Here is a 17,455-nt window from a genome sequence, read left to right on the forward strand (position 1 = left end):
AAAGCTTTCTGAACTAGCAGGAAAATACATAAGTCTTTGTATGTCTTTGTCTATAAGGCATGCTTGCTGGAACAGATATCCAGGTTATATTCAGAGTAGAAATATGGTAGTTATTGAGCATATCTTTCTTTTGCCTTTTATTTTCTTTTTTTACAATATTCATATATCAGATGCATTTATACTACTAGAAGACATGTTTACAAAGGGAGAATAATCAAGAATAATCAACAATAATCCTCTAGTTAGATTAGTACTCACTTTCGAATATATGTTAGACCTCAGTGTGCATCTTTTTACTTAGAAAGGTTTTGATAAACTCTTGAACTGACTCAGTTTAAATATCTCATAGGGCATCCAGACTTTCTGCTCTCTCACAAACTTTCTTAGGTAACATTCAGTGAATGCAAAACCCAAAACCACTTGTATGCTTCTAAGCACCAAGATGTCATCCAAGCATGGCAAAGAGCAAACAGACCCAGGCATAGCACTTAAAGCAGAGTTTAAAAATACTGACTGGATAACAGTATGGGGAGAATTGGGGGAAATTTAATAAGAAAAAAAGAACTCTGCATCTTTACCACAGGTTTTTGAGTAAAAATGAAATTTGACAGGTCCAAATGCAAACCATATGAAAGGAGCACTCTATCTACCACGCAGTTCTCCACCAGAGATTCATGCTAATTCAATAACAATACCTTGCTTCCTTCTCACCAGCCAGCAGCAAACAACTCTATCCATCTGGAAGCCATTTCCCAGACCTTGATAAATTGCCCTAAATCTGCCCTCTCAGCATTTGTTTTTCCTTGTTTGATGTAGATTTTTTTAAATCCTGTGTAGAGGAGTGTATCAATAATGTGAAAAACCCGCCTTTTTTTTTCCCAAATGTAAGCTCATTCAAATGAGATAAAGTCTTTATAATGTTCCCTGAAAAGGGATAGACAGTTACTGACCATTCTCTAGGGTTGCTATTGCTCAGCCTTCAGAAAAAAAACAGTAGGCCAGCTAGCAGAAAGCTGTTTAAGTGACCAGTTGCCAGATTGGTGCTTGATGGAATCAGGAACTTCTACCAATAACTGTGACAGCAAAAGTGTATAGTCTTATTTTTTATTACTGCATTGAAGATGGTCCAATCTCTTATTTTTTTGTGATCACAAAAATATTTTTCCTATTGAATCCATACTTAATGGGCTTTTAGCACTGTGTAATGCTGCTTATCATGGATTTGAGTAAACTGATGGGCCACCTGAGCTGAAAGGCCAGTGGGCCAGGTGGTTGTGTTTGATGAGGACAGAAATAATAGTTTGCTCACTTAGGAGTGGGGATGGCTAGGTGCTGATAGCTTATCCTTGCTGTAGCTGTTTCCTTAAGATGAGTGTTGAATGTGTTTGCTATAGGTAAGTCATGGTGGAAGCAGTTCTTTTGGGCTTCTTCTTTGGGGACAAAGCCCCAAAGACAGTGGGAGATGGTGTGAGAGTGCCACCTAAGGCAGCTGGAAAGCAGTGACACCAAGAGCTCCAGGGTGCCGCCAATGCTGGCAAGAAATGTCTGGTAATGTTATGAAACTTGTGTTTTCATATAAAACACAGACATAGGTGTAATTATCCTGCAATTTTTTTTCTTCTCCATAGCATTCTTTGAAAGATTATTTAAATAACATGTGTGGTTTAGATAGTGTCGTATGATTACAAGTAGAGAAATGAAGCTTTCTTCTGGTTTGAATGCTGCTGGCCACCTGCACTCTGAGTGTGTATGTGTGCAGCTGGTGGCTGCTGAATAGATAACGGAACGGTACCATGCTAATTCATTTATCCTACAGTGTGTGTAGTCCCATTGATACTGTAAAATCAAGTCTGTGGGTGTCAGAATTCAACAGAGCAATCAAACTTGCAATCGATAAGCCATTGAGAAAGGATTTACTTGAGTAGCTACAGGAAAAACTAAAGTGAGTGAAACAAATGCTGTATTTTGCCACTGCTCTATTCAGAAAATGTCCTTTGGGAAATACTTCTTTTTTGCTGATTTTTGTGTGTTTCATACTCTTTCCTTAAAACTGAGGTAACAACAAACGAAGGAGAATTATTTTCATTCTCCAAAATACAGTTGTTTGGAGAACTGGGGAAGGAGGGTTAAAAATACTTCTGTGTTCTGTCTGAAATGAAAGAGCATTGCCAGCCTGGAATAGGAAATACATTACCTGCCCAGGCATTGCCACAGCCTCTTCGGCTGCTCAGATAAATGGGAGCCTGAGCTGTTGGGGTGCAGGTAAGTTTGTCATCTCTGGGCTCGGGTATTACCAACAGCTGTCTGAAATGGAAAGTGAAGATGGGTAGAATCAGTATTGCACGTGGTCCGCACTTTAGGCAATACATGCTGATGTGTCTGTGGTGGAGTTGCTCTGTAAATTTTATCCAGTTCTCCTCATTTCCCTATTGAGTTCAGCCAGTGTCCTGACTTTTCTAGGAGCGCTACAGTATCCTGAGGGTTCAAGCAATTTCACCAGTCATCCAGAAGAACAAATACAATTGGAAAAATCCTGGGTAAAGCTCTTGGGCTTTGGAGAGACGGTATGCTTTGCAGCCAGGCTCTTGTGGTGGGAGGCACTATAGTGAAGCCAGAAGGATACTCAGTGAGGAAGCTGGCTCCAAACTTCTGCTAGGAATTTGGCTCTTCTTCACCCCTACCTCCTGTGCCAGGTTTTTGTCCCTGGAAGCAGGGTTAGAAACGGAGAATCTCAGAGCAGAGGAGTGTCTGTGGGATATAGGAGATTCGTGTCTATCACGTGTTGTACATGGGTACGACTAATGTGCCCACGGATGTAGCGGAGCAGAAGCTGGGACTGCTCAGCACAGGCTTGACAGGCAGGATACATCGGTACAGACCCCACACCATTAGATGTACTCGGTGCTGCACTGACTATATCATTCACTCATGAGGGTGCACCAGGTCCTGCATTTGCTTGGAGCATGGGCAAACAAAGTTTGTTGCACTTGCATTTTACCCTGTTGATGTAATTCTGTAGTGTTACATGAATAATCTGTTGGAGCCCTAGAATAATGGTTGTTTTAAGAATATTAACATAGAACAAGCTTAAATGTAGATATCGTAGTGTTTGCTCATGTACAGCTATTCTGGACAGCTCTGAGGCTGAGGCCATGCAAGTGTTTTCCAGCGGGGCAGTTTCTGTTATGCTGATTTGGGAGGGGTTATGAGTCTAACCAAGTGTAGGGTTTGGCTACTGACGGATGCCAGCTGTAGGAGAGTCCATGTTGGCTCTAGTTTATTAGGCTAATCCTATTTGGAAATGCAACTCCTTGCTTTTGTTTCTTTGGATCTGTTAACATACGCATTTAAGTCCCCAAATACATCACTCACTGCACCAATAAAACCATGAGTTGCAATTGCAGGAGGAGGAAAAATTGCAAGGCACTCATAAGCCAGCCTGCCCTCATCCACGTGGGACGGGAGAGCAAACATCTCTGTCTTCACATGTTACACAGTCCTGGCCTCTCTCCTTTCCCAGTGTCAGGGTTGGGAAGACAGCGGAATGTGAGCGCAATGCCAAGTTTTCACATGAAGAAATCAGTACAGCAAAATGCTGCTTGTGTGAGGTGATTTTGCCTTGAACTCTCACTGTGATAATTTCTCTTGGAGTGTGTGTTTATGTGATCTGGGGTGTTTTACTTTGTGTTTGTTTGTTCTAACTGTACTTAAAATACTTATTAATGAGTGTTGAAGAAGCATTTTTCACTCTTAGTAAAATAATGCAGAAAGCCCTTAGGGATGCGAGGCAATGGGTGGCCATGTAAAATGAGTAGACCTGTATTTATGTATGGATTTTTAGGGCAAAGACCAGTGTCAGCAGTGGGTGGTTATAATTTCATATAATGTTCCTAGGGCAAAAGAAAACAGCAGAAAGCACAGTATTTTCCTGCGTGCTTATTCCTTAAAACTTACCGTGCATCAGTCAGACTTGTGTTTCGTTCTTTTTGCCCTTTCTATTATGGTGGGTTTAAAGAAAATGGAGATTTACATCCAGAAGAGCATAAAAATGAAAGGCTTAAGGAGGGATTACTGCCACAGTTGCTGGCTGAAGGTGGTGAGGCATGCATACACCCACCACAAGCCCTGTAAAAAACATAGTAATGTATTGTGGCATGCCCTAATGAGGGCTCTTAACAATAAAGCCAGCTCTGAAGAAGTATTTCCATTTGTGCTAGGGCAGCAAGAAAGCAGATGTTGAGCAGCTTCAGGCATTTGCTATGTTTGTTCAGAGCTGCATCAGGAGGAGCTAAGCAGCAAGGTTAAGGTGAATAGTGAGCCATACCCACTGGTGGGCGCCACCATCTTCACACTCTTGTTAGGGTGGATCATTCCTCCCATTTTTATTTTTATTTTTTTACTTCTGTTTTTCTGGTCTAATGCAAAATGCCATAAGAGACAAGGCTTCCAATCATTCTTTTCCCAGGGTACGGGAGAAGTTTTTATTGGCTTTTAGTCTGAATTTCAGGCTCTTGTTCTTATGTTTGCCTAGTCCTATTACACTAAATAATAATTCCTCTTCCTCTGTGGTTTATCTGTCTTTCAGGTGATTACTGGTTGCTATAACTCTGCTTAATCAAGTTCTCTTTAACCAGCTTTTAATTTTCAGCATCCCACAATTTCCACATAATTGAATCAGTTGAAGTTGTTGGTCACAGCTGAAAATCCTTATTGTTAAGATTTTCTAGTGATTGTCTGTCATCTGTTATCCTTGAGGCTTTCTTGGCACTGACTGTACTAAGGATATGGCCTTTGGGTTTCTTTGGTTGTCCAAGAACATGAATAGAGGTTGTCCTGGGAGGTTGGTTGCCTTATTTTCCCCCCTTCTTTGGGGATGATGGAATAGGAGAAGTTGCTGTAAGCAGGCTAAGCTGAAAAGTCACTTTATAGCGTAAGAGTAAACTCTCTCCTATTAATAGAAACAATAGATGAGCTACAGAATGAGTAGATCACTGTGTAAGTGCACGAACACTGCTGGTAAAGTTGTACCAAAGCTGTCTGCTCTCGGCTTCTGCCGGTGTCAGGCTCCAACACAGCTGGTGCAGGGCAGATGCCGTCCTCCACAGCCCCCTGGGAATCCCTTCCTTGTACTTCTGAGAGCCTCTGAAATAAATGTAGTGCTCTTGCTCATTATCATGATGGGCATGTTTGATTTCTGTAGTAGTCTGAAAAATTAATGTGCTTGTTTGTTTGCATCAGAAAACAAAACTGCCTTCCCTGTATTACCTGTCACAGCTCAATCCACTATCAAATTAGGCTTGGCTTATGCCAGAAGGAATTGCTGGTATCTCTGAATGGGCAAGCCCTGTATGGGAAGCTTCACACAGCTTCCCCAAGCAAAACAGATTACAAAGGCATTTTTGTTGATATAGCATAAATTTCAGTAAGAGACCTCTTAACAGTACAGAACTGTCCCACACCAAAACCCTGCATCTTTAACAGACAGGCATGTGCCAGCAAAGGCTTATTCTGAGAGATTCTTCCAGCATCTTTAACTCTATTTATTTCAGAAATGTAATGTGTGCTTTGGAGAGGTTTTCTTATCATGCAAGCCCTGCTTCATTGAAGCTTTTATTAGGTCTTGCATGTGATGTGTCCCTCCTCTCTCATGCGGACTCTGTTCAATTACTTAAGTGTTAAGAATAGATCCATAGCTTGAAGTAATAAGTTTAAAATACAATTACTATATTTGCTTTTATTTCCTATTTCTTATTATTAGGAATTGTGTTTTCTGTACCAACATCCAGTCTTTATAACTCTCTCTGCAATGTTCATGTTAATAAAAGAGTCACTAGCTTTTGATAGCCTGAGGGGGAAGATTTTGTTGTCATTGCAGCATGTATTTTAAAAGACATAGGCCCCTTAGTGTTTGGAGGGTACTCAAAACATTGTTCTTGTTCATGAGCATTGGCTGAATTAGAGACTAAATATAAAACATTCAATGTCTTTTTTTATATCAAATATTTTTGATTGGATTTTATGTACGGGGCACAACCCTGGGCAAAATCAACTATTTTCAATGTCGCTCATTTTCTTCTCCATCTCCAACACATTCACACAGTGATCTGCATCAGCCAGTTGATCTAGTGTCCTTGGAAACTTTAGAGCATGTGCCTCATCCAGTTTTACACCTCTGGACTAGGTTCACTTATGTACAATGCGAATCAACTCTGTGATAGATTACTGACATATCTTTTGTCATCGATTAAAAGCCCAAAAGACCATTGAAACCCAAAGTGCTCATGTAAGGAGAGGTTTAGAAGGACAATCAGAATTTACAACATAATGAATATAATTGCAAAATAAACCTCTGATATCCATAGAGAATTAAAATTTGTAGTCGTCAGAGAAGAACCAGGGTTTTTAAAAAATAATATGATGAATCCTTGCATTTTGACTTTGACAGGCATATTCTTGATTACTAGCTACGGAGGTAATGGAAGGTATATTATACTCTGGAGGATCATAAATCTTTGTGATTTAAATAAAATGAGGCTTAAGAGAGCAGAGTTCTCCTAATTTGCTGTAAATTGACAATTGTGATTTATTAACAAGGACAAGGAAGTCACTAAGAAGTGCTCCTGCCATGCCCAATTATTGTTTAATCAGGTGCCAGATGTAGCTAGACTGACACAGAAGACAACTAGCTATACAGTGCCGAAGATGATGGGATATAAATAACTGTTATCTGTGTTTTTACCTCAGACACTAATGCTGTGAAAGTTTTCAGAGACAGTTAAATCAGCCAAATGGTAGGGGGGAGAGGTGCAGCAACAAAATCAATAACAGTTTATCTTCTTTTCATAATCCAACATCAATGCCATTTAGCAAATAGTATTTCTCATGATGTTTGTGAGCAGTGGGTGGATTTTCTTGTTCTGCTTCGGTGTCAAAGTGTAAGTACAGCTGTATAAAAGCAATACTGAACAACAACAACAACAACAAAAAATTGTCTAAGTAAATTCATATTTATTTTAAATCTTTTTTTCAAAACCAGAAATGCATTAAATGAATTATTTTTTCAAGTTAAATTAACTGGCTTGTAAGCAGCAGTCATCAGAAGGTGCACTTTTATTACTCTGTTGGGACAGATGACTAAAGAGAAGTAGTTAATTCATAACCTAACCACTGTGAGTATCCTCACCTAGAGGCATCCAAGGCATGGATGTCTGTAGCAAGGTGTGTGTTAGAAGAGGGAGTCACGACCGCTTTGCAAACAACAGATGATCAAAATCTTTCTGCTTCCACCTGGAAATCTAAAAGTGGTCTGATCCAAAATTACTGTGATATTATCCTTGCCTTGCCAAATAATTTGTATATATGCCTAAGCAGATGGATCTAACATACACCCTGCCAGTTCTTGTATTTGTTTGACCTTGTCAACGAGCGTCATCTGCATCTTTTCCAGACTGAGGCTTAGCCATTGCATCCATGGCTAGAAAGAGCATAAATAAGGAAACAGTACCACCTGTATCTACTGAAGAGCATTAGACCACTGTATAGATACCAGTTGTAAGTTGTCTACTTATATCTTTGTACCAGTGCAATCAATTAGGAAATCAGTTGTAAATGGTTTCATTGGTAAAATGACGGTAGGCTGATTCCCAGTAATATATTTCTTAGTCCTTCCTGTAAGAGATTTTAGATTAATTTTTATTTTTTAAAGTTAGCTTAATCCTTCACTCAGTTTGCAGCATCTCTAATTATTTGATATCTAAGTATTCCCTTCACAGAGCTGAGTAGCTTTGTTTGCAACGATCGCTAAGGTGTCTAAGTCCTTCGTGCTGCAATTAGTGTAAGATGGCACGTTAGCATTCATGACTTGTTTTACGATTTGCAGTACACTTAAAATTTTTCCTTTTAAAAATCTTGACGTACCAAATACTGAGTTTCTTTACAATGAAAGGCTCTGAACTGCACAATCATGAACAGAACTTAATGAGAGAATTTTTCTTATGAAGCTCGTAGCGGGGGCGTATTTGCTGTGTAGCTGAATTCATGGCATCATGTTTCCTTGGTTAATTACACAATTCATTCTGTTTCTCCTTTGCATTTATAGTTTGTCAATATATTTATTACAGGGAAACTGCTGAGTACTTAGTCTTATTTCCTAGCTTAATTTTCTAGTGGAATTGAGATTTACAAGATCGAACTTTGTGTAAAACATCTCTTTCCCTTCCTGCCCTGGGAATATTTCAGTTTACTGTCCAATTCTGACCATTTATGACAGGGGGATAAAGGTCTCAAATGGAGAAAGAAGGTGCTGTTAAAAATACCACTAGGTAAAAGACTGTAGCATCAGTTTATACCTTATTATACAGCTGAATGCCGTAACTTGAGGAAAACCTTGGATCATAGTTCTCACCTTCCTAAGCACGAAAGAAGCAAAACTCACGTCAAAAAGCCATTCAAGATTTTAAACTGAATTCTGTTGTTTCTGTGTATTCTGTTGTTTCTGGTTGTTTTTTCCCCTCTCCTCTCATCCCATCTTTTCTCATTCTTTTATATGAAGCACCAGGAATCATGACTTGTTTACACACCACATTTAGTTCCTTACTCTACTTATTAAACCTTTGTAGGTCTGAATGTATGAACAAATCCCACTGGCACATGCAGATGTAGTTTTAACACTCAAGCAATCAGTCTAAGTCAATAAATTTTTTAATAAAACGCTTCTAAAGCTCTGTGGAAGCAGAATGAAGCTACGTCTGTGTTTGTAAGTGTTTCTTAATTTCACAATATTAGGAGTTTAAAAATGTAAAGCTGGCAGATACGTTAAGCTTGAATAGCATTCCTGAGTGCAGTCATAGAAAACAGTGTACATCTGTTTATCTTTCTGTGAATTTTCTTTCATGCATCTCATGAAGTACATTTACTCTATCTTTTTTGTTCAATTAATGATTGTTTATTATCTTCTGTCCAGGACACTAATAAGACTAGTATATTAATGTTGGGTGTGGATGCATTACTTCCACTATTAGGAATGTAAAGGACTAGGTTTGCAATACGGTATCTTTGTAGCCGGTAACTTTTTTCTGATTTTCCTAAAATATTTAGCTGTATTTAGAGCATGGTAATTAAGTTGTTTATGAAAATTTCCTACTTCTTAATTTAAAATCTCTATCAGCTTTATTTGTCTTCGTCTAGTATTTTTACTAAACACACGAACACTACCATCTGTTCTCTGCATATATCATCTAAATAAAATTTATTGTGAACACATTACATATAGTTAACAACTTAAATAAACATTAGTGTTTTTTTCTTCTATAGTTCATTTTCCAGCATGATTTAAAACACTGAAGTCATTGAACAAGGCTGTAATCAGCTGGAAGGTCTCCCTGTTTGCAAACCACTGAAGTCAGAGAGATTTCTGCTGTTTGCAGGTGTCTCCATCAGTGGCTGCATCGTGTTTGCGCTGCAGCCAGAGGTGAGAGCTTTCTGTTCCAGGTTGCTGCCTTGTGGCTGTGGTATGCTCCATGCTGCCATCTCTTAGCTGTGCCTGCAGCCGCTAGAAACCAGGGAAGGATCACAATAAAGTGAACGCAGGTCAGCTCTCTGCCATGTGATCCTGAATGAAGATTTCAGTCTCCACAGACAGTGTTGTTATTTGTGAAAATTAATTAAAAAAAAAAAAAAAAACATTGTGGTGGCTGAAATAGTATCAAAGCAAATGGATGCTTTTTAATCACATTATCCTTTGTTCTTTCTGCTGAGGTCAATATTTGTTTTTGTTGCTTGTTCTTGTGTGTTTTGCTAATCATGATGTCATGTTTTCCAGTGCTGGATACTTGTAAAGGCCAGCATTTGGCACAGCAGTAGTGAGCAACAGCTTGTATATGCACTAGTGCCCAGTGTGGTTAATTGCTGTTGAGTATAAAGGAAGAACTGACACTTTCCAAGCATGGCGGACAGTCTCTGTTCTCATTGACTGAAAATTTGGAGTTGGATTAGCTCAGCTAAAATCTGGACCAGTTGAGGTACTTCAGATTTAAAGAGTCAGCTGGAATCTGAACTTATATGTCTCCTGATTAGTTGCAGAAATTCTGTGTTTCAACACCTAATCCTTTCCTCTTCTCCAGAAAATGAGAGAAATTATATAAACGTATTTTGGATCTGATGCTTTCCTATCAGACTAAAGAAAAATTTATTACAGCTTAATAGAAATAAAATATCGTACACAGAGGGACCTTCATCCTCTTTCTGTGAATTGCTGAGACAGTCGTGTTTTCTTGCCTGTCCTTGAAACAAAGTCTGCACCTCTTCTCCTGATTCAGACTTCATTAAAAGGCTCTTTAGTCTTGAAGCAAATATACAATATTCTCCTTTGTAAGAATAGTTCTTTCTGGGGAATGCAATTCAAAGATTTTTTTCCCAATGCACAGATAAATTAATTTTACTGATGTTGACAGCAATTCCATTTTTGCAGTAAGAATAGTCTTTCTGTAAATTGAGACTAGAGAATTGCATTATTCATTTGAAAGATGTTTCTAGAATGTCTTTAGGCTTTTCTGGGTAGTGGCATTCTTATAGGGGAATAAAATGGCCTTGCTTTGCTATAGATTTATTAGTAGCAATATTTTCTGCAGCTTCTCTGCTCTCAGAATTCTTTGGTTTTCAGTCTTCTGTGCTAGAGAAATTGTACGTGTTGTGTGGACTCTCCATGTGCTACCGATAACGTCAACTGAGAGAAGATAATCCTTAGAGAGGGAATAGGTGGTGGTTGCCCATTTATTAAAATGAGTAAACTGAGTCAGAGAGACTCTGGTTTTCCTAAAGCCACATAGCAACTTAGTGTTGTAATTGTCTGATTCAGCAGCACGTACTCTTTGGTTTCCATGGTGCCTGAGGCCCAAGAAGCCAATAATTCAGCCACGTTCAGCAAAGAAATGAAAGCTAAGTCTAAGTCATGAGCAATTGCATGTGCCAATGAGAGACTGAAAATGCCTTGCTCTCATTTGAACATTTATCTTTATTAAATTTTTACAAGAACATTCAAGATAATCTGAATAATTAGCATAGAAGTGATGGGACTGTTTATAGTGTTCAACTGTGATAAAAACCTTCGGGAAAAAAAATGCTGTGGTTTCTGCTTTGTATCTTGCTCTGCTTGGCTTCAAAGAATTTTATATGGTAATGATACAGGGATGAGGAGTTCGTATGAAACAGAAGTAACTGATGTTAGTGAAGTATCTATAAAATGGTTGTTCTTCAGGGACATGGGAAAAGCACTTGTGATCTGAGAAATATAAGAGGTGGCATCTTCCAGCTCCGCTAGGATAACATGGTAGGCACACAGGATTCACAACACAGATGGACAGAGCCCAGGCAGCGTTGCAGAAGGGTAGGCAGATTAGAGTTAATGCTGTGTAACTTGCGTCTGCAAAGTGCTGCAGACCGCATGGTGCCAAAATAAAACCTGCATGAGCTTCCCTCGGCAGTTTCCCACTCTTCCCAGAGACATTAGGGGGCTCAGGATTTCAAGTGGAGAAGCACGGGCTGTTTGGCAAATGCAGTAAGGATGAAGCACAAACTCTCTCCGCCAGGTCTTGGGTGAGGACCTTGCATGCTGCCTGCACTGCTGTGCTGGGGGAATGAACTCACAGTGAGCCAGGTATTTCTGTTGTTGTTTGGAAATGTTTCCCTTCTTATTGGACCAGGGAAGAAGGATGTCCGTGTTGCCTTGTATTTGCACAAATCTAAAAATACAAAGCTTCTGCCTCTCTCTGGGGAGTGCTGGGAGGCAGTGGTGACTGCCACAGCCTCAGGAAATAGCATTTCATCTCCTATTCCTGTAATAAAGCTCCTCTGCGATATTGGATGAACGTATAATTACTGTGTCTCAGTATTTCTCACAGTACAATGGCAGTATATCCTGTCCAACAAAATACTGAAGACTTTGGTAGTATTTGGCGGACTGAAATGTATGATGTGAAGGTGAGAGCCTAGCACCATGAGTGGGCAGACCTGGTCAAATGAACTCTGTAGGAAGATCCCACTTATAGGCTGCTGAGGGGTGGTGGGGTTTTTGTTGTTGTTGTTGCATTTGATAAGGCTTATTGAGACTGCACCAATTTCAAGATGAGCACTCCAGAGACAAATTAAGATTGCTACAATTATTTATACAGTACTAAAAGCATGTGCGGAGCTTGAGCAGTCGCAGAACCAGCACAGTCCCTTTCCTACTGGCTTGCCACCTCTGGGCTGGGCACGTCATCGGAAATGGGGACACCTGTGAAGAGCTGCGCAAGAATTTCTTCTGGTCAATGTAGGATGTAAGCGAGAAGTGGTCAGTGATGAACCATTTGAACGATGTGACCAGCCTATTTGTTCTACAAAGAAGTAGGCAAAACTTCTACAAAGAAGTAGGCAAGATTTCCCAAACAGATATGCAGCCATTGACAAATTGATCAAATTTATCCTAGTGTGGTTTTCATGAGAGATCTATTCCCTGATAATGCACAAAATCAAGTACTTTTCGTTCAGGGACTTTTGAAAGAAGCTAAGGAACATTTTCCTTGTTGAGAGCCAAGTAAGCCTTTCAAGTAACTTTGACATAAAAGCATGAGAAAAGCCATGCGAGGTCTGTAGTGCATTTACCACAGCACTCTGTCTGTACTGCAGGCAGCAGCAAGTGTTTACTTTTAAAGGAAAGGACACAAGCCTGGTCAGCACTCCTCTCTGGTTCTCCCAGCACCCACCATCATCCAACTAGGAATGCTGATGTCTGCCTATTGCCTTTCATATCTGTCTTGACTCTGTTGTCCATGAATTTGCCTAATGGCTCCTAAACTATATGACTTCGCAACCTCCTCTGGGAAGAAAAAAGTCCCAGAAGCTTATACTTTGGCAAAAGTATTTTCTTTTATCTGTATTAAGCTCATCTTCTAGTATCAGTAACTGTTCCTCTTCTGCTGAGGGAAATGATGAGTAACAAATTCTGCATTTACCACCTCCATGATTTTGTAAACACCAATTATATCACCCCCATTAGCTCTCTTTTCTCCAGACTACGAAGTCTTAGTCTATTCTTCTAAAGTAGTTGCTCCATCTCCTTGGACATTTTAGTAGTCCTTTTCTATACCCCACTGTATAACCGTCCTGAGACCCCACTGTAGCCATCCTGAGACAAGCTAATCACTGTCAGGTATCTGCCAAGTACAGTGTTAGGCTTCTCAAAGCCCATTCTTAATTCTAATGTAACATATCTTAAGTGAGAGCAGCAAAGCCTCAAAGCTAGATGGAAAAACAAGTAACAGGTGATGCTCTCAGGTGCAGTATATAGCTGAAGCATCAAGATGCTCCATTTCCACAACACAGCAATCTTAAAAAAATGAGGCTACATAAATGTCTGTTGAGTGTTCCCCGCCCTGGTACATCACACCAGCTATCTAAAGTGTTGCAAAGCCAGTGGAGAAAGGAATGACTTCTGATGAGTGTTGTCAGCAAGGAGAGTTGGCAGAGGTAGGACGATGTTCAAAACTAATACACAAAGGTTACAGCTGTTATGAATTGGTGTCATGGGCTGGAATCTGCCCTCTTTGTTTAGAGATTTCCAAATAGATGCACTGTTGTTATTCTTCTCAAGTACAATAATAATGTTTTTTAAACCAAAGCCAAAAATCCCAGCAACTTTGACTGAATTAATGTTTCTCCTGAGATATTTTTCTCATCTTGATTGCAGTCATGTATCAGCTTTCCAGTAGATGAGCTGGCAGAAGGCCACTGCTAAAAGGATCTTTGATAAGAAGAGTAGAGAAATCTCTTGAACTTGTTTTGATTGCACAGATCCCTTGACTACTGTCAGACTTTCAGTTGTCTTTATTCCACCTTACTGAGACAGTAACTGAAGGGAAAGAACACCCTCTTTGGTGTTTTTGCCAATTTTACAAATAGCTTTTTCTAATCAGTAGAATATAATGATCAGAGAAAGATGTCTATGCCTTGAAGAGTCAATAAAAATTCAGTTGGTAACAGTGAAGGTTGTCCAAGCTAGTGAAGTTCAGTTGGAACTGATGTATATTTTAGGGCAATCTTTAAGAAGGAACTGATTGAAAAATGATATCAAACAGGATTCGGTGTGTTCCGTAGAGAAACTCAAACTCAGCTCCCAGGATAAAATGGATTTTCTCCTTTAAGTTTTGACAATGTCCAGTAATGAGTATGGTGCACTGTTACATTTTTTTTAACTGAGTACCTGGTAAATGCAGTTGAATGAGTGCTGACTCTGTGGTCTTGAGCTGACTGTGCATGGCCTTCTGCCTACCTTTGGTCATGATTCATTCTTTCCAGTGTAACTATCAGTGGGGATTAAAGTGTGCTAGAGTATCGATAAAACCAGCTGTTTCCTTAAAACAATAAAATGAGAGAGTTAACCAATATCTTGAAACTCAAATGACACCAAGATACCCACCCGTCCCATTGATTAGAATAATCGCCCTGTCCAAATTCTCATTTAAGTGATGAAGGTATCTGCCATCAATAAAAAACATTAGGTGATGTGATGCTTCTGAAGACCATAGCCGTACTGTAAGTAGCCTCACAAATAGGGTGAGGGAGCTATAGGTATTGATTCCGATGGCGTGAATCTTACTAACCTTTCTTTCTTTTGAATTTTCCCAAATAGGGTCGGGACTGCAGTGTGCCCATTAATTCTTGCATTCAAAATCCATGTCAGAATGGAGGGACCTGCCACCTCACCGAGGCAAATAAGGATGGATTCAGGTAATAACACAAAGTTCATTTAAGATGAGATGATAAAATAAATGTTTCTACTTTACATTAACGAACTGTAATGACTACTTTGTAAAAGCTGCTGCACATGACAGTTCTATCTGCCAGACAAAAAATTTAATCTGGTTTCATTGGTGACATATTGTTTTCTTTGAAACAGGCCTCCTTATTTTCTCATAATGGGACATACTCTAAGAGTTATTTTGAGCGGTCTCCCTGATCTGCATTGTGTTATCTGTATGCTAATTTTCCTTGGGGCATTTCAAACGCACGCATACGCTTTTTTGTATTTCTAAAATAAGCATCTGTTGCTTGACAACCAGATGCAAAATGTTTTCATACTGAATCTTGTAGACAAACAGGCTTTAAAGAAACAATTAAAAAATGTGGAGAGATTGCCACATCTTTTTAGGCATAATGCTTGCAAAGAGAATAACCTTTACAGCTGGATATTATGGGTTTCAGTTTTCCCACATAAGAAAGATGTAACATAGATGGGGAGACTCCAAGAGGAATTTAGATTTTTTTTCATGCAGCTGTTGGGAGATAAGTGCTCCTACAAGTCCTATTTTTTTACAACTAAGACAATATGAGTTTGAGGCTTTGGCTACTAGTTATCATTAAAGTTGCTAGAAATTTTTTTAGAAAATCGTTCCTCAAATTTTCACTGATTAGGTCCTCAGAATTCATGCTATTTCTTGCACAAAATACGTGCAAGAGCACACCATGATGTTGTTTCAGTTGCACATATGAAAGCCTCACTTCTAAGAGCATGTGTGCATTACTCAGGCTGCTGCTGTGTATTCTCCTATATACAGCTTCTCTCAGTGAAGGACGGAGGGAGGGACAGCTGGAGGGGAGACACACAAGTGCACGGTTTATAAATGGGGTAAGCAGGGAGTCAAACCAGTACATTTTTGTAGTTCAGTTCCAGTTTGGTTTCAGCTGTGATTAGGACTATTCCAGCTGAGGTTGACTGTTCGTTAACCAGGTCAGCAAACCCATATCATCTTATGTCAGAAAATACAATTTCTTCAAAATAGAAAGGGCCAGGTGAAAGTTTGGGTGACTGACAGGACTTCAGTGCAGTCAGATACTACTAACCCCATCCTCCTCCCCAGCCAAAGGCACAACACCTTTATATTTCCAGCAGAGCACTGTGGCTTCTTGATTCCCCAAACCCCTCATCTGGGAATGAGGCACAGAATAGCTTCCCTCTTGCCCTGTGGGTGGGGGTGGGATGAATGGTGAAGAAGAAAAAGGGAAAGTACCCCAAATTCTTTTAATTCCAGAGACAATGAAGAAAAGTACCCCAAAGCTTCTCTGTCTCTGGGCTTGCCAACCCTCAAGAAAATTCCTCCTCCCCCCCACTCCAGAAACAGCTCCAGCACACACTGGAAGCAGAAGCAAACTGATGATATTACAATGGAAAAGTGTGCATTGATAGTGGTGAAAGGGACACTGTTGGGCTCTGTTACAAATAACAGCCCAAGGCTTTCCACCATACCACTGGAACACAAGACGTGGCCGCATGTTTCCATGAGGCCATCTGGAGCTCTGTTTGAGCAGCTGCAATGAGACCCAGAGCAGAGCAGCAGAGGATGTCCTCCGGGTACAGACATGTGCATGGGTCACGTTAGTGCATGAGGGTGGGATGCAGAGGTTCTGCAGACCGTAGCATGTGCAAATGGTCACGGTGCTTGACAGAACGGCACTCTAGATTTTGGTGAGACCACTACTCAGCACTGGTGATCTGATAGTCCTCTTCTTGATTCAGGTCTTAACAAGCCCAGCAATTTTTGGAGTAAAAGTTCAGGTTTTGTTCAAGAGAAATAATGGACTGTTGCTCTATAGTTCAGTTTCCCTTTAGGTCACCCTCATGTAATACTGGTTAAATGGCTTTGGCCAGCTTGTACCAAAGCAAAACTGTATTGTGTTATCTGTCACTCAGTATTCATTTTGCAAAACCCGGCTGACACTAAAAATGTGCTAGTAAAACATTTCATAATATCTGTAATACTGGAATAAAAGGCTTCAGTTTTTATTTTGGTTCAGGTTTTTATTCAGCATTTGTGTTTTTTTCCATGGTAGAAAGTAAAAAAAAAATAAAAAAAATGCTTTGAATGAGCTGAAATAAAAGCTACTGTTGAATTTTTCTCATGAAGCTCACATTTTCAGGGGCTTTATTTTGGTTCCAAATGGACGCAGTTTTTGAGATCCTTTACAAAACAGCAGGAGTGGTTATGTTGCTTAACAACGTTTGGGGCTTTTTAGGGAAGATTTCTGCTTTTATAGTTATTTATATAGCTTGGGTTGGTCTAATAAAAGACCCTTAAAACCATATCTCGTCAAAATCTTTATTCATAAAATTGAATGTTCAGCTTATGCACTGCTCTAGTTCCTCACCATGTTTCAATACAGCCAGTCCACTAAGGCATCCTTGTCCCTCCCTGCTCTGCAGAACAGGAGTGTGGGGCTTTAGCATGTTTTAGAGAAGTGTGGAGTGGGGATGGAACAGTCCATGAAGGGGAAAATAAAAAAAAGATTTTGAGATTTTTTTTTTTACGGTGGGAAATCTCTTGCATGCATGTAAGTTGTGCTCCTCAAGATGGGAAAACGTTGCATTAGATTATAGGCTGCGAGGAAGTAGATGTCAAAAACATTTTCATGAGAGGCCTCCTTA

General features: G+C 39.8%; 1 protein-coding gene across 5 annotated transcripts in view; it reads left to right on the forward strand.

The window, feature by feature from the left end:
* The window catches only part of SLIT3 (slit guidance ligand 3), a 508,988-nt gene that overhangs the window by 436,439 nt on the left and 55,094 nt on the right, over nt 1-17,455 (forward strand). For all 5 annotated transcript variants that reach the window (XM_035562875.2, XM_035562874.2, XM_035562876.2 and 2 more), the window contains one exon: nt 14,666-14,763. In XM_035562875.2, coding sequence (XP_035418768.1) covers nt 14,666-14,763 — 98 coding nt within the window. The remainder of the gene's footprint in view (nt 1-14,665; nt 14,764-17,455) is intronic.

Source organism: Cygnus atratus, chromosome 14 (assembly GCF_013377495.2).
Source record: "Cygnus atratus isolate AKBS03 ecotype Queensland, Australia chromosome 14, CAtr_DNAZoo_HiC_assembly, whole genome shotgun sequence".
Lineage (NCBI taxonomy): Eukaryota > Metazoa > Chordata > Aves > Anseriformes > Anatidae > Cygnus > Cygnus atratus.